General features: G+C 39.2%; 1 protein-coding gene across 1 annotated transcript; it reads left to right on the top strand.

Annotated features, from left to right (window-relative positions):
• The first annotated feature begins 948 nt into the window (after window positions 1-948).
• LOC122550320 (patched domain-containing protein 3-like) lies at window positions 949-14,877 on the top strand. Its single transcript, XM_043691044.1, has 4 exons — window positions 949-1,007; window positions 2,554-2,699; window positions 11,170-12,776; window positions 14,717-14,877. The coding sequence occupies exons 1-4, from the start codon at window positions 949-951 to the stop codon at window positions 14,735-14,737; spliced, it is 1,833 nt and encodes a 610-aa protein (XP_043546979.1). The 3' UTR covers window positions 14,738-14,877.
• The last annotated feature ends 3,437 nt before the right edge of the window (window positions 14,878-18,314 follow it).

Raw genomic sequence — 18,314 nt, 5'->3', positions numbered from 1 at the left:
ACTCTGGTTAGTTGTAGGTTAGATTAGTAGTTAGTTGAGTTTTGTTTTTTTTCTCTCGGTATTTTTCTTTTGTTAAATTTTGGTTATTATTTATTTAAGATTTAATTGTATATCAATGTTTGTACTTGAGAGTTTTTTTATTTTTGTAAACTTGTAAAAGTGTTAAATTTCCAATAAAAATATCTATAAAAAAAAATCCAAGGATGGGGCACAAAAAATGGCCAAAAAAAGCAGCAGATCAGAGAATTTGGAACAGTATAGGTTTCAGCTAAAAAGGACAAAAGGAGGAATATGAGAGTAGGTTTGCAGGGCACATACAATTTGATTGTAAAAGATTCTATCGATATGTAACACGAGAGAGATTGATGTAGACGCATGTAGATCCCTTGCAATCAGACACATTATAATGAAGTTATAATGAGAACAAAAAGATGACAGACAAATTAATATATATATATAGTGCCTGTCTTCACTCAGGTGGATGCAAATAACTTCCTAAAAATATTGAGAATACTGGGCCTAGTGAGAGGGAGTAACTGTAGGAAATCACTGAGTAAGGAAATGATGTTGTGAACAGTGATTAGATTACAAGCCAATAAATTCCCAGGGCTTGACAATCTAAATCCTGGAGTACTGAAGGAAATGGCCCTTGAAATAATGAATACAATGGCGGTAGAATCTGGAACAGTTCCTATAGCCAATAGCTAATATAAACTCAATATTTAAAACAAAAAAATAGAGAGAAAAATTGGAAATTCTAGGCCAGTTAGCCTGACATCAATAGTGGGAAAAATGTTGGAACCCATTATGATAGATTTTATAGCAGAGCATTTGGGAAACAATGATGAGATTTGGCAGAGTCAGGTTGGTATTTTGAAGGGGAAATGGTGCTTGACAAATCTGTGGGAAGTCTTCAAGGATATAAGGATGTATTTGTAGGGTTGATGTATGGGAACCAGTGAATATAGTTTACTTGGAATTCCAGATGACTTTCAATATAATCTCGGGTAAGAGATTATAAAATTAAAATAGATTGGAAGCAGTAACCTGCCATAAATAGAGAACTGGTTGGCAGACAGGAAACAAAGAAGAGGAAAAACAGGTCAGTTTCCAAGTGACAGTCAGTGACCAGTAGCGTTCCACAGAAACTAGTGCTTGGACTCCAGGAATTCATAACATATATTCATGATTTAGATGAGATCAGATTTGCAGATGACACAATGTTGGGTGGAAACATGAACATGAATTAGTTCTAATGTCTGCTGCATATATTTTCTAATCCATCCTGTCACACAGTAATTATTGTTTATCCATTCACTAATCTGCATCTCTGCTCTACCTTATTTCTTTTTGATATTTTTGAGCTTCGTTCAATCGAACCCTCTGCACCCTGACTGTTTAAAATCCTATCAGCAATCCTACTATGTGATTCATCAGAACACAGATCCCAGCATTATTCACTTACTTTGCCCAATGCTGGTGCCAATACCAATTAATTGGAACTCTTTCTTCCACACCAATCTTTCAGCTTTAACCACTCTAATCGTATTTAATATACGCCAATAATCCTGAGATCATTACCTTTGTGCTTCTTTTTCATTTAGCCTCCCAAGTAGCATGAAATCTCTGAGCCAAACTGTTTTCCTAGTCCTACCTACGTTGCTCGTGCCAACATCAACCATAGCAACTGAATCCTTCCCCTTCCATTCCAAGTTCCTTCCCAATCCAAAAGAGTTGTCCTGAATGTGGCAGCAGATCCAGTACAATGTCCTGTACAACATCTTGTACATTGTTCTGTCCTTGCTGCAGAGAATTCTATTTTCCTAACCACACTATGCATTACCAGTAAATGTTTCTTTTCTTCGCTGACTTGAATAGTGTTCTGAACCATTCTGACTGTGGTTTATTTACTCATTCTCCCTACAGCTTGTGTCCTTGTCCACCTTCAGAGCAAGAGCCATGTACCTATCAGAGAAAGGCACTGACTGAGGCTCCTCCAAAGCTAAATTATGGATCCGTATAGCCACCTCATCCACAGTGACACCTTACTGTCCCTGACCATGCAGCAAATTTGATGTAATTAATCTAAATGGTGTGACTGCCTCCCACAACAGCGGCTAGGTTTTCTCTCCCACTCCCTGATGTGTCACAGTGACTGCAGTGTCTCAGTAGCTCTGAGTTGTTGTCCTTGAGCAGCTGATACAGATGTGGTCACCATGGATCACTCCAGTATCCACCAGCTCCCACATACCACAGCTGCTCAGGATGTTGTTTTCTGAAAATAAATTGAGAGTATCTCTGTTAATTGCTAACCTTTATTCCTGAATTACAGGTTTCCTACTTCACATCAATATCAAGACAAAAAAAACTTGAAGGGACTTCCAAGAAAATTATTCCTTTGTTCTCTGTCACATTTTCTTTCAAAATTCTTTTCTATCATATCTTGTATGGGGTAAAATCCACTTTTTCATAATTATTTATAACAGGTTTTCATAGAATACATCATAGAAAAATTTCTGTTGTGTTATACAAGATTGTCAAATTTATTTTCAGGTTGGACTGTGTGAGGAATAAGGTATGGGTCGCTGCTCTGGGAGTTATATCAGCTGGATTAGCTGTACTGTCAGGATTCGGACTGCTGTTACATTGTGGAATGAAATTTGCTATCAATACCGCCAATGCACCTTTTCTGATTCTAGGTTAGTAATATTTCGTTAAAATGTAATTATGATAAAATTAGATATGGGACTCCTGTTGTTCTGACTCCTATCCCTTTGGCATTGTACTTTTGTGCATCTCTCCTTATTCCATTTCTCTTAATTCTCTGAATGTAAGTTTGCTTGCTGAGCTAGAAGGTTCATTTTCAGATGTTTCATCACCATACTAGGTAACATCATCAGTGAGCCTCCAGTGAAGTGCTGATATTATGTTCCACTTTTTATTTATGTGCTTAGGTTTCCTTGGGTTAATGATGTCATTTCCTGTATTGGTAGTGTCATTTCCTGTTCTTTTTCTCAGAGGGTTCTAGATGAGGTCCAAATCGATGTGTTTGTTGATAGAGTTCTGGTTGGAATGTCATGCTTCTAGGAATTCTCTTGCATGTCTCTGTTTGGCTTGTCCTAGGATGGATGTGTTTTCCCAGTCAAAGTGGTGTCCTTCCTCATCTGTATGTAAGGATACTAGTGATAGTGAGTCATGTCTTTTTGTGGCTAGTTGATGTTCATGTATCCTGGTAACTAGTTTTCTGCTTGTTTGTCCAATGAGTGTTTGTCACAGTTCTTGCAAGGCATTTTGTAAATTACATTAGTTTTGCTTGTTGGCTGTATAGGGTCTTTTAAGTTCATTAGCTGCTGGAGGGTTTGTGGGCTACCCTGATGCCAAGAGGTCTAAGTAGTCTGGCAGTAATTTCTGAGACATCTTTGATGCAGGGGAGAGTGGCTAGGGTTTCTGGGAGCGTTTTGTCTGCTTATTTGAGTTTGTTGCTGAGAAATTGACTGACTGTGTTCACTGGGTACCCGTTCTTCCTGAAATCGCTGTATAGGTGATTTTTCTCTGCTCTTCATTTTTCCTCTGTGCTGCAGCATGTGGTGGCTCATTTGTTATAATGTTCTAATGCAGTTCTGTTTGAGAGTGTTGGGATGATTGCTTCTGTACTTCATATTTGGTCCGTGTATGTTATTTTCCTGTAGATGCTGGTTTGAAGATCCCCACTGACTTTTCGCTTGACTGTGACATCTAGGAATGGCTGAGCTACAAATCTTCTCAAAAACTCGCTCTCTTACTGCTCCTTTCAAGCTCTCAATTTATGCTGCCCGATCTCAAATTTTTCATTGGCATGGAAATATCAGGGACTGTAACAAATGTCTCTTGAATCTTTTGAAAATAAATGATTTGAAAAAATAAATAAATGGTGCCCAGTACCATCTTTGCCATTCAAGAAAGTTTAACCATGAGATAAACAACCTGGTAGTTGGACTGAAAGCAGGTGGATTGCTGTGAACGATTCAACATTGTTGCCATACAGACATTTTGTTGACATTGTATGTTATAGTGCAGCAATTTCAGTTACTTAGATTGGAGACGCTGGGACTGTTCTCCATGAGGAATTAAAAGTTGAGAGCAGGTTTGATACAGGGTGCTCAAAATTATAAGACCATAAGATATAGATGCAGAAATAAGCCTTTCAGCCCCTCACAGCAAAGCCACCTATGCATGGAACTGCAGGAGATGGGAGAGTACTGAACAAGTATTTTGCATCCATGTTTGCTGTGGAGAAGGATGTGGAAGATAGAGAACGTGGGGAACTAAATAGTAACATCTTGAAAATTGTCCAAACTACAGAGGAAGAGGTGCTGGATGACTTAAAATACATAAAGGTGGATAAATTCCCAAGACCTGATCAGGGCTATAGGGAGAGGCTGAATGGGTTGGGGCTATTTTCTCTTGCTAATGGGTGACCTTACAGTGGTTTGTGGATAGGGTGAATAGCCAAGGTCTTTTACCTGGGGTGGGGGAGTCCAAAACTAAAGAGCATAGGTTTAAGGTGAGAGGGGAAAGATTTAAACAGGACCTACGAGGTAACTTTTTTTTATGCAGAGGGTGGTGTGGGTATGGAAGCAATGGAGGCTGCCAGAGAAAGCAATGGAGGCTGGTAAAATTACAACATTTAAAAGGCATCTGGATGGGTATATGAATAGGAATGGTTCAGAGGGACATGGGCCAAATACTGTCATATGGGTCTAGATTAATTTAGGGTATCTGGTCAGCATGGATGAGTTGCATATCTCTATGACACTATAAGTCTGCATCACCATACAATGAAGTGAAGATGCCAGTTTTGGAGTGGACAAGATCAGAAGTCACACACATACAATGAGAACATGGGTGGCCTCAATTCTATTTTTCTGTTTTATCCCCTTGATTTAAACTGTGTCTATCTCAGCCTTGAGTATACTTAATGACTCAGCCTCAAGAATTGGGAAATTCTCTGTGGGAAAGAATTGTACTACCCTTTGATTACAAAATTCCTCATTATTTCCGTCCTAACTGGATGACCCCTTATTTTGGGATTATGCTCTTTGATCATTAAGGTACATATTCACTTCACATCAATCCTGTCAAGTCCCCTAAGATTATTGTATGTTTCAATAAAGTCACCTTTCATTCATCTGAACTCCAATGAATATAGACCCAATCTACTCAACCTCTCCTTGTAACAAAATCCCTCCATACCTCGTACAACCTAGTGAACCTTCTCTGCACTGCCTCTAATGCTGGCTATCCTTCTATAGGTAAGGGGGACCAAAATTATTCACAGCCTTCCAGCTGTGGTCTGACTAGCACCTTGTATAGATTTAGCAGAACTATTTTATACTCCATTCACTTTGAAATGATGGTCAACATTCCATTTGCTTTCCCTATTACCCGCTGAAATTTTGTGATTCAAGGACAAGAGTACCCAATACCCTCTGTTTTATGGCTTTCTGCAGTTTTTCGCCATTTTTCAATATTTAGCTCCTCTACTATTCCTGCCAAAGTACGTAACCTCACATTTTCCCACAATATTCACGATCTGCCAAGTTTTATTGCATACTCACTTAACCTGTCTATATTCTTCTACAGATCCTTGATATCATTGTCACCACTTGCATTCCCACTCACCTTTCTGTTATCATTAACTTTCCTCTCTAAGTCGTTACTGGATTTTGCAATATATTCCTACAGAAAGAAAAATTCTGAAGGAAGGACCCACCATCAGTGTTTACAAATTTAGGGAAAGTATCAAACTGAAGGAAAAGATATATAACTACAAAGATGAGTGGCAGGTCAGATGAATGGTCAGAATGTAAAAAATGACAGAGAATGTCTACAAGGCTCATTAGGTGGAAGAAATTATAGTACGACAGGAAGTTAATTAAAAATATTAAAACAGATTGCTAGAGTATTTATAGGTATTCTAAAAGGAAAAGTAAATAAAGTCCTCCAGAGAGTGAGAAAGATGAGTCATAAAACTATAACACTATAAGATATAGGAACAGAATTAGCCCATTGAGACTGCTCTGCACTTCGAACATGACTGATATGTTTCTCAATCCCATTCTCCTGCCTTCTCCTGTAACCCTTGATCCCCTTACTAATCAAAAATAAATCGACCTCTGTCTTAAATACATTCAATGAGTAGGCCTCCACAGCCCTCTGCAGCAATGATTCCACAGATTCATAACATTCTGGCTGAAGCAATTCCTTCTCATGTCAGTTCTCAAGGGTGGTCCCTTCACTCTGTGCCCTTGGATCCTAATCTCTGCTATTAGTGAAAACATCTTCTGTACACCCACGATATCCAGGCCTCTCAGTTTTCTGTAATTTTCAATCAGACCCCCACATATCCTCTAAACTCCATGTAGTACAGACCTAGAGTTCTCAAACGTTCTTCGTGTGACAAGCCTTTCATCCCAGGATCATTCTTGTGAACTTCCTCTGGATCCCTCAAATACCAGCACATACTTCATTAGATATGGGGCTAAAAAATATTCACAATGTTCCACATGTGGTCTGACCAGAGCCTTATATAGTCTCAGTATTAAATCTCTGCTCTTGTATTCTAGTTGACTTGATTTGAATGCTAACATTTCATTTGCCTTCCTAACACCCAACTGAAATTGTATATTAACCTTAAGAGAATTCTGAAGTGGGAAGTCTATGGTAGGCCTCTACTTTGCCTAACAAAATGCATAAACTCACACTTTGCCAAATTGCTTTCCATCTGCCACTTCTTTACCCACTTACCAAGCATGTTCAAGTCTTTCTACAGCCTCTTTGCTTCCTCAACGTTACCTGTCTCTCCACCTATCTTGCTGTCATCTGCAAACTTCGCAACAATGCCCTCAGTTCCCTCCACCAGATCATTTATGTATAACGCGAATAGTTGTGGTCCCAACACTGACTGCTGTTGAACTCACCTAATCACCAGCTGCCATCCTGAAAAAGACCCCTTTATCTTTACCCTCTGCATTCTGCCCATCAACCAATCCTTTATCCATGCCAGTGTCTTGCCCCTAACAACATCGGCCCTTACCTTATTTAGCATCCTCCTGTGCAGCACCTTGTCAGAGGCCTTCTGGAAATCCAAATATATCATTGTGTTTCCTTTGTCCAATTTGCTCGTTACCTCCTGAAAATTCTAAGGATTTGTCAGGCATGACCTCCCCTTGAAGAAGCTGTGCTGACTCCACTATAGTTTACCATGTACTTCCAAGTACTCAGCAATCTCATTCTTAATAGTAGTATCTAAAATCTTACCAAAAACCAAGTTCAGGCTAATCCAGCTGACAGTTTCCTGTCTTTTGCTCCCTTCCCTCTTAAATAGGTGTGTTACATTAGCCATTCTCCAGTCTTTTGGGAGTCTCTCTGACTCCAGTCATTACTGCAAGATCACCACCAATGCCTCCACAATCTCCACAGCTATCTCCTTCAGAACCCTGGGGTGTAGTCCATCCAGTTAAGGTGATTTATCCATGTTCAGACCTTTCAGTTTTCCAAGCACATTCTCTTTAGTGATGGCCAGTACATTCACCTCTGACTCTCTCAAAATTCTGGAATATTGCTGGAATCTTCCACTGTGAAATCTGAGGAAAAGTACTTATTTAGTTCCTGTGCCATTTCTTTGTTCTCCATTTTTACTTCTCCAGCCTCATTTTTCAGCTCTCCAATATCCACTCTTATCTATTTCTTAGCCTTTAATATCTAAAAAACTCTTGCAATTTTTTTTATATCACTGGCTAGAATACTCTCATATTTCATTTTCTCCCTGACCCCCATTGCTTTTTAAATTATTGCCTGCTGGTTTTTAAAGGCTTCCCAATCCTCTTGCCTCCCACTACTCTTTGCCACATTGTCAATAGTTAAAAATAAAGAAATGGTGAAGGAAATGAATATCTTGTTTGCTTCTGTCTTCACTACAGAAGAAACAAAAAATAACACTCTATAATAGCTATACACCAGTAGGTGGAAGGGAGTGAGGAACTTAATGGAATATAATCGCAAGTGAAGTGGTACAGAGTAAACTGATGGAGCTGTGTGTTGACAGATCTCTGGGTCCTAACAGACTTCTTCATAGTGTCTTAAAAGATGTGATAATGAGGTGGTATTCATGTTGTTCTGCACTTACCAAAATTCCCTAAATTCAGCAAAGGTTTCCATTGGATTGGAAAGCAGAAAATATAACCACTCAATTCACAAAGAGACAGAGGCAGAAAAAAGGAAACAGTTTCCTTATAGGAACTGTAAACCAGCTTGATATCTGTCATGGGGAATTCATTAGAATCAATCAATAAAGAGATTTTTGCAGTGCATTTAGAAAAATTTAAATCAGCATGGTTTTGTGAAGGAGGTGTCATGTTTAACAAATAATTGGAGTTTTTTTGAAGGAGTCAATATGCTTTAAGTAAAAAGAAGTCTGTAGATGGCACTTTGACAAGGTGCCACATCAAATGTTATTTCAGAAAATAAAAACTGATGGTTTAGGGAGTAACCCATTAGCGTGGATAGAAGATTGTCTGGCTGGGAGATGCATAAATATATTAATAGTTCTTTTTTGAAAGAACCATTAATATATACCCTTGGCAGGGTATGATGAATTGAATCCTGCGAAGGTCTGTGCTGATGCTTTAACTTTTTACAATTTATATCAATGACTTTGCTAATGGGAGTGAAGGAATGGTAGCTAAATTTCCAACATCAAGTGGGGTTTGAGAATATGTTGTGAAGAAGATAGAAGCAAGTTACAGATCGATGCAGGTGGCTGTGTGATTGAGCCAAATTCTGGCAGTTTTTTTATTCTCTCAAGGGATGATGCCATCACCAACTGGGTTAGCATTTATTGCCCACTCCTAATTTGCTGAGAGGGCAGTTAAAATCCAAATGCATTGCCATGAGTCTGGGATCACATGTAGGCCCAATCAGACAAGGATGGCAGTTTCCTTCCCTAAAGGACACTAGTGAGCCAGATGGGTTTTTTCTGACAATTGATGATGGATTCATGCTCATCATTAAATGGATTCATGGTTATCACGTCTTTTAATTCTGGATTTACTTTGAATTCAAATTACATCATCTGCTGTGGTTGAATTCAAATCCCCAGAACATTACCTGGGTCCATGGATTAACAGTGCAGTGATTACACCACTAGGCCATACCTCTCCCTTTTGATGAAGCATAATGTGGAAAAATGTGAAGTTGTTTCCTTTGGCAGAAACAGTGAAAACACAAGGTAGTACTTAAACAGAGAACAACTGTGGAATTTGAGTTTTGGAGGAATTAAGGTGTTCTGGACACGAGTCACCAAAAGTTAACTTGTTGGTCCAGCACTTAGTTAAAAGGGCTAACATGATGCTAACATTTATTATGAGAAGAACTGAACATTAAAGTAAGGATCTTATGACTCAGTTATATAGGGCATTGACGTCAATCCATCTCAAATACAATTTTAGTCTCCATTTTTAAGGAAGGATATAAATGCATTGCATGTATTTCACTCGAGGTTTACTAGATTGATACCTGGAATAAATGTATTGTCTTATGAGGAAAGGCTGGACAATCTGGGCCTGTTTCCATTGGAGTTTAGAAGAGTGATGTATGACTTTGAAGCACTTTCAAAATTGTAACTATTATTGGCTTGTAAAAACCATTTAAAGCACTCTTATTTCATGATCAAAGTGTCTAAATGGATCATGTGACTGTCAAGAATTAAGGGAAAGGTCAAGGCAAACGTGCTCCAACGACAATCAAGAAGTTCAACACAATCCAAACCACTTGGTGAGCACTCCATATACCACTTTCAACATTCACTCCCTTCATCACCAATGCACGGTGGCAGCAGTGTGTACCATTTACAAAATGCACTGCAGTAACTCAGTAAGGCTCCTCTGACAGCACCTTCCAAAACCACAACCTCCAGCACCAAGAAGGACAAGGGCAGCAAGTGGGATCACTGTTACCTCTGAGTTCCCCTCCAAGTTACACACCATCCTGATTTGGAAATATGTATTAGTTCATTCGCTGTTACTGGGCAAAAATCCTACAACTCTCTCTCTAACAGAACTTGGGTGTCCCTGCAAGGGACAAGAACACAGCTCACTGAAACCTTATCAGGGCAGTTAGAAATGGACAATAAATTGTGGTCTAGCCTGCAATGTCTACAAGCCATGAACAAATGTGCATAAGTCCATTTTCAATTCATTTGTGAAGTCCCCTTATAATGTGAAGTCCAGAGCTATAGCTTACCTAGCTTATGTCTGAATCCAGCATTGCTAGAATACACTGCCTGTTAGTGTGATTCGAAAGCAGATTCAAAAGGTTGGAGTGGTGGGACACTCTTGTGACACTCCAGAATACACATAACAGGCCAAATGGTCTTCTTCAATTCTGTAGCTATTCCATTATTCGATTCTGTAGTCCTGTGTTCCTGGTGTAAAAGGTAAATGTAAAGTCACCATAGTCTTATCAGCTTATCATTAGACAGAGATGATTTGTGGTAGTTTAACCTGAGGGTGACCATGCCTCAGGTGAGGGGGAGGTGGAGAAGGAGAGTCCTTCATAGTAATCTCAGCTGATGTGGGAATGAAACCCACACTGTTGGCATCACTCTGCATAAGAGACAAGTTATCTGGCCAACTGAGCTAACCAACCCCCTTCCTGATGTAAACATCTAGATCTGTCAGAATTGTTTAAAGGAATCAAAGTCTTGATACTAATTGTTGAAGCTCAAGTCTGAATGTACTATGTGCCTACTCTATATTGCACAGCTATCAAAGTTGAGTGCATGCTTATTTGATTTTAACGGTACATAATTCCTGCATGGGACAGTCTATAATTATAATGCATAATATGTCTGTATTTAGTGGAAATGTTGCAGGTTAGTCCTATGAATAGGTAGCAAATATAAACACAACAGAAACATTGGCATAGCGTCTATATTTACTTGCATTGGTTTGGCTTTTAATTTCTTCTCAATCTTTGGAACTTCATTTAAACATTTAAAGAAAGATATTTAGCAATAAGCATTGATTTCTCATCATACACCATTCAGATGAGATTGTTAAACTTTAACGACTTATGCTTGAAGGCATTGATTGGTAATTACTGGTGCACTAATTCACCTCTTTTTTTTAGGTATTGGTGTAGATGATATGTTTGTCATGCTCGCCAGTTGGCAAACGACTGACGTCACAGATAAGATTGAAGATCGCCTTGCTGATACATATGCTGAAGCAGCCATCTCTATTACAATCACCACTCTGACTGATGTTTTGGCTTTTTATATTGGCATTATGACACCTTTTCGATCTGTGCAGTCATTCTGTGTTTACACAGGCACAACAGTTCTGTTTTGCTTCATTTATAACATTACATTTTTTGGAGCTGTTCTTGCATTGAACGGGAGAAGAGAAGCCAGCAACAGGCATTGGCTGACATTCAGAAAAGTCAAAAGTGATCAGGAACCAGAAGACTCTAAATGCTATTCAATGTGTTGTGTGGGTGGAGCTTATAATAGTGAGACTGGTGCCGAACTAGAACATCCAGTTTATTTCTTCTTTCAGAAATATTATGGTCCCTGGCTCACAAACATTTGGACCAAGGCACTTGTGGTTGTCCTATACATTGGTTACTTGGCTGTCAGTATTTATGGTTGTATAAATATCAAAGAGGGAATTGATCTCAGAAATCTGGCCTTTGATGGTTCTTATGTGATTAAATTCTATGATGATCAAAGTGCTTTTTTCTCAAAATATGGACCACGTGTTATGGTTGCTGTCACTGAACCCGTGGAATATTGGGATTCCACTGTTCAGGATGAAATTGAAACCTGCATGGGCAGATTGGAAAACAACTTGTATGTAGATCCTGAATTGTCAGAATCCTGGCTTCGTGTGTACATTGCCATAACTAAACAGATGTTAATAGACATTCAGGAAAAAAATGCATTCTTGGGAAATTTATCTATATTGTTTCACATTGTTCCTGTATTTGAACATGACATTAGGTTTTCAGAAAGTAAGCAAAGAATTGATGCTTCTCGCTTTTTCATTCAGACCATTAATGTCAATACTCCAGTCGCTGAGAAAAACATGCTGATTGAATTAAGAAAGCTGGCACAGGAATGTCAAATCCCTTTGCTGGTGTACCATCCTGCATTTATCTATTTTGATCAATATCTTGTTATTGTATCCAACACAATACAGAATGTAGTTGTTGCTGCTGCTGCAATGCTGATCATTGCGCTATTGTTAATACCTAATCCAATCTGCTCTATATGGGTAACATTTTCTACTGCATCAGTTTTAGTGGCTGTGGCTGGTTTTATGACGTTTTGGGGTGTCAATTTACATTCGATATCAATGATTAATCTGGTCATTTGTATTGGTTTTTCTGTGGACTTTTCAGCTCACATTTCATATGCATTTGTGTCTAGTGACAGAGAAACTGCAAATGAACGAAGTATTGATGCATTATACAGCCTTGGATATCCCATCATCCAAGGGGCCCTTTCGACCATACTGGGTGTAGTTGTACTGGCTGCTGCAGCAAGTTACATATTTAGGACATTTTTTAAAATCATGTTTCTTGTCATAACGTTTGGGGCTGTTCATGGCCTTATATTTTTGCCTGTGTTCCTGACATTTAGTGCAAACTGCAGAAAGTCAAACAGTGCAAAATCAGATAAGAGAACAAATCCGGAGGGAAACCCTGGCAATTCCAACGAGGCATTGGAACAAAAGATAAGAATTGATTTAAATTCATTTAAAGGCATTTCAAGAGGACAGGATCCCGATTGTTCTTGTCTCCCTGTTTCAAATGCCTCCAATAGCTTTCCCCTTCCCAAGCATCTTCCCTTGCAACAGTGTGACATGTAACATCTGCCCTTTCCTCTCTCTGTCATCATTTCCTCATGTCCTAAACATTCCTGCTTTGAATATATCTTCCAAGTGGAAAACAACTCAGATGTACATCCTGAATTGTCAGGATCCTGGCCTCACGTGTACATTGCCACATCTACAATGAAGTTAATAGACATTTAGGAAAAAGATGCATTCTTGGTGAATTTATCTACATTGTTTCACATTGTTCCTTCATTTAAATAAGACATTGGTTTTTCAGAAAGTAAGCAAAGAAGTAATGCTGCTCGCTTTTTCATTCAGACCATTAATATCAATACTCCAGTCGCTGAGAAAAACTTGCTGATTGAATTAAGAAAGCTGGCATAGGAATGTCAAATCCCTTTGTTGGTGTATCATCCTGCATTTATTTATTTTGATCAATAACTTGTTACAGTATCCAACAGAGTACAGAATGTAGTTGTACGGATCCATTAAAAAATAGTAGTGTAATGAAGTAGCTAAGCTAACAGAAATTGAACTTTGTATGAAAACATTAATATTTGCCCATCATCACCATGTGATGAAATTATTGGTTAACACATGAAACCAACAAGTTATTATGTTCCAGGATGTTGTAGAATTCCAACAAGGTATAAATTTCCTACATTACACTTTTAGCAGAATGCCATGCATGGATGAGAGATGTGTCTGAGATCTGTGTGACTGTTTTCTTGCTGGAGTAGTGAAACAAGCACACACCTTGAGTGCACATCGTTTAATGTTGCATCAGAACGATGCAATTTATGAAAAACAAGATTTGTTGTTTATTTTAATTATTTTAGAGCATAATTTTTTTCAAAGAAGACATTTCAATTATTTATAATTTCCATCAGATCATATGTTCATTGTAATTTGCTTACAATTACAATACTATGACAGCCCAGGCAGTATAATGGAATACTGTGGCTAGAGTGCTGTAAGCTGAGGGGGTGACTTGATAGAAATATAAAAAATTATAAGAGGCATAAATATAATGGGTAATCAGAGTCATTTTTTTCCCAAGGTAGAAACGTCAAGTACTAGGGGGCTTAGGCTTAAGATGAGAGGGAGGAAATTTAAAGGAGATGTGCGAGACATGATTTTTACATAGAGGGAGGTAAGTGCTTGGAACATGTTGCCAGGGGAGGTGGTTGACGGTGATATGATACCAAGAGGCATTTTTGCAGAAACATGAACAGGCAGGCAGTAGAGGGACATGGCCATGTGCAGGCGGGTGGATTAGTTTAGAATGACTTCATGGTTGATGCAGGCACAGTGGGCAGAAGGGTTTGTTGATGTTCTGTACTGTTCTATGTTCTAAGTGCTCACAATTACCCATTTTTTGAAGAGATAAGTTATATAGTTAACAGATAATATGGACAAAGTCGAACTCCTAGGAATGAGGGCCAATTATTGAGCAGCCAGATACAGTGCACTGAAATATGGGGCATGAACTCAAATTGGCTGAATATAAAGAGTAATATTCCACAAATATCTGTGTTGGCTGGGACCCTGATTGTTTGTTGTTTTCATGAATGATTTAAATGATGGGATACAGAACCATATATTCAAATTAGCAGAGGACAATTTTTTATAAGAATGGATGGATTTCAAAGTAAGCTATTGTGAAATCATCCACTTTGGAGCAAAAGATATATCATAATACTTACTGAGTTAGGAAAAGATGAAGCAGTGGAGGTCCAAGACACTTGGAGGTTCTTGTAAATAAATTATTAAAATGTCACAGACAGGTACAATAATAATCACAAAGGCTAATGAAACGCTGATGTTTGTATTCAAAGGACGAGAATGCAAAGATTTAGAAGTCGTGCTGCAGGCCTACAAAACCTGGAGTGCTGTGAGCAGTCCTGGGCACAACATCTTCTAAAGGATAAAAATAATGTCAGAGGGAGATCTTTTATATTGACATCTGAATTACTGCTGAATTGGAATCACTTTACCATGCAACATAATTGTAAAATAATTGTATAATTAAAATCTTTGAATTGTATATCATTAGACAACAAATAAAAGTATAATACAGCATTGGGGTGATGTGTTTTGTTTTCTGGTAAAGTATGTAATTTAAAACGTCACACTATAAAAATGTAACACTCAGAAGTACATACTCAAGGAGTTGAATGACTATTTTAATCATATATTAAATTATTCAGTGCAATCTATCACTTGGTATTTTAGATTAGATTACTTATAGTGTGGAAACAGGCCCTTCAGCCCAACAAGTTCACACCGACCTGCCGAAGCGCAACCCACCCAGACCCATTCCTCTACATTTACCCCTTCACCTAACACTATTGGCAATTTAGCATGGCCAATTCACCTAACCTGCACATTTTTGGACTGTGGGAGGAAACCCACGCAGACACGGGGAGAATGTGCAAACTCCACACAGTCAGTCACCTGAGGCAGGAATTGAACCGGGTCCCTGGTACTATGAGGCAGCAGTGCTAACCACTGTGCCGCCGTGCCACCCATCAGGCTATGAGGGCTTATCTACCATTACGTTTTTGAGACACACATTGATAGCTTTTGCTCAGAGAAAATGCTTCTAAATTGAGATTATAATTCACCAGAATGGTAGCCTTCCACCCAGTTGGAAGAGGGTGTTCAACCATACTTCAGGAGAAGCCCAACCCTCCTGAACTACATTGAGCATTTTGCTACCAGGTACAACTGGGGAATTAGCATTGATATCAAGCAACATCAATCTGACATTTTCTGGATGATGGCTTTCCCATTTCCTCATTGGAAAGGTGAATGGAAACTCACCCACATTACCGATCTAAGAGAAAGTGAGGACTGCAGATGCTGTGAGTCCGAGTCGAAAAGTGTGGCACTAGAAAAGCACAGCAGGTAAGGCAGCATCCAAGAGATAGGAAAGACAACATTTCAGGCATAAGCCCTTCATCAGGAGTTCACCACATTCCTGATGAAGGGCTTATGCTCAAAACATTGTTTCTGCTACTCCTCGGATGCTGCCTGACCTGCTGTGCCTTTCCAGCACCACAGTTTTTGACCGCAATACAGATCTAGTCCTGTTAGAATTTTACAAGTTTCTATGAGATACCCCTCACTCTTCTAAACACTAGCGAACATAGTTCTAAACAATCCAATCACTCATCATTTGTTATTCATGCTGTCCCAGGGATCAGTCTGCTAAACTTTGTTGCACTCCTTCCATAGCCAAAGCATCTTTTCTCAGATAAGGAGATCAAAACTGCACATTGTGTACTCCAGTACACCAAGGACTTGGACAATTTGAGCAATATGTCCCTTCTCCTGTACTTGAATCCTCTCACTGTGAAGGTCAACATTCCATTTGCCTTCTTCACCTCCTATACCTGCATACTTACTTTCAGCGGCCAGTGTGCAAAGATACTCAGGTCTTCTTGTAACTCCCCTATGAGGAGAAAGTGAGGTCTGCAGATGCTGGAGATCAGAGCTGAAAATGTGTTGCTGGAAAAGCGCAGCAGGTCAGGCAGCATCCAGGGTACAGGAGAATCGACGTTTCGGGCATAAGCCCTTCTTCAGGAAGGGCTTATGCCCGAAACATCGATTCTCCTGTTCCATGGATGCTGCCTGACCTGCTTCGCTTTTCCAGCAACACATTTTCAGCTCTGTAACTCCCCTATGCCAATTTGTTATCATTCATGCTACCAAAGTGGATATCCTCACACTTATCTACATTAGGCTTTATCTGCCATGTATTTTCCTACTCACAAAACTTGTCCAAATCACACTGAAGAATCTCTGCATCTCCCTCACAACTCACTTGGAGTTGTGTCATCTGCAAATTTGGACATATTACCTTTGGTGCCCTCATCTTAATCATGAACAGATAATGTGAAAAGCTGGAGTGCAAGCACTGATCCCTATGACATACCCAACTGATCAGTGGCTGCCATTCAGAAAGTGACCTATTTCTTGCTACTTTTTATTTCCTGTCTGCCAGTCAGCTCTCTGTATTAGTCTTAGATTAAAAATAAGTGGTCCACCCATTTCAGACAGTGAAGAAGAAATATTTTTGTCTCTCAGAGGATGTAAGTCTTTTGAATTTCCTTCCTCAAAAGGCAATGCATTCTGAATGTTTAAATGCTATTTTTAAGGCAGAGTTAGATAAATTTGAGTTATGTTGAACAGTCATGAGACTCGAAACATTAACCCTGCTGTACTCTCTACAGATGCTGCCAGGCCTGCTGAGTTTCTCTAGCACTTTGTTTTTGTTTCAGATTTTATTATCAATAGTTTCTTGATTACCAAGGTGCAGGGAGGTGGATTATCGAAGTAAATTTAAGTTTAGAACCACATCATCCATGATCCTATTTAATGGTGGAGCAAGTTTAAAGGGCCGAGCAGTCTACTCTTGGTCCTTGTTTTCATGTTTATGATTTTTCTTCACCTTCTTGCAGGTTTTCTTCAGGATGGTGTTCTAGCCGCAACAGCTTTAGCTGCTTTATCAAGGAGGATCTCTCCATAAGGTGAGAATTGGGGATGATTGCTGATGACTACACATTTCTCCCCAAATATTGAAGAACTCCATGTCCAAATACAACAAGACTTGGATAATATTCAGGGCTGAGCTGACCAGTGAGAAGTAACTTACAAGTGTCAGGCAATGATCATCTCTTGGAACAGAGAATCCAACCAACCAATGACCCTTGACATTCAATGGAATTACCATCACTGAACTACCCCTCCTTCCCAGACTATCAATGTACAGGGAATTATCATTGACCAGAAACAGAAGTGAGACTGCAATATACATATTGCTGCTATAAGAACAGGCCAGAGGCTGGGAATTCTGTTATGAGTAATCCACATCTCAGCTGCTCACAGCCTGTCCATTATCTACAAAACACAGGTCAGGAGTGTGATAGAACATGTCCCAATTGCCTGAACCTGTGTAACTCCAACAACACTCAAGGGGCTCCACACCATCCAGGAGAAAGCAGCCATCTAACATCTTCAACATTCACTTCCTCCACCACTAATGCATAATGGTAAGTATGTGTGCACTATTTACGATAAGACCATAAAATATAGGAACAGAATTAGGCTGTTGACTCATTGAGTCTGTTCTGCATTCAATCAAAACTAATATCTTTCTCAACTCATTCTCCTGCCTTTTTTCCTGTGACCCTTGATCCCCTTTCCAATCAAGAACCAATCTATCTGTTTTAAGTACACTCAATGACTTGGCCTCCACAGCCTTCTGCAGCAATGATTCCACAGAGTCACCACCCTCTGGCTGAAGAGATTCCTCCTTATTTCAGTTCTACATGGTTATCCCTTATTTTTAAGGCCATGTCCATAAAGTCCTAGTCTCTCCTACTCACAAAAACATCTTCTCCACATCATCTCGAAGAAAGCTTCTCAGTA

This window comes from Chiloscyllium plagiosum, chromosome 5 (genome assembly GCF_004010195.1).
Source record: "Chiloscyllium plagiosum isolate BGI_BamShark_2017 chromosome 5, ASM401019v2, whole genome shotgun sequence".
Classification (NCBI taxonomy): Eukaryota; Metazoa; Chordata; class Chondrichthyes; order Orectolobiformes; family Hemiscylliidae; genus Chiloscyllium; species Chiloscyllium plagiosum.
The sequence above is the reverse complement of the archived record's forward strand: the minus strand, read 5'-3'. Positions and strand labels throughout refer to the sequence as shown.

Excerpts from the sequence above, each read along its gene's own strand:
- LOC122550320 (XM_043691044.1), top strand. The coding sequence starts at position 949 with ATGGGAACCAGTGAATATAGTTTACTTGGAATTCCAGATGACTTTCAA. Across the intron at positions 1,008-2,553 it reads GACTTTCAATATAATCTCGG|GTTGGACTGTGTGAGGAATA; the intron begins GTAAGAGATTAT and ends ATTTATTTTCAG. Across the intron at positions 12,777-14,716 it reads ACGAGGCATTGGAACAAAAG|GACGAGAATGCAAAGATTTA; the intron begins ATAAGAATTGAT and ends TTGTATTCAAAG.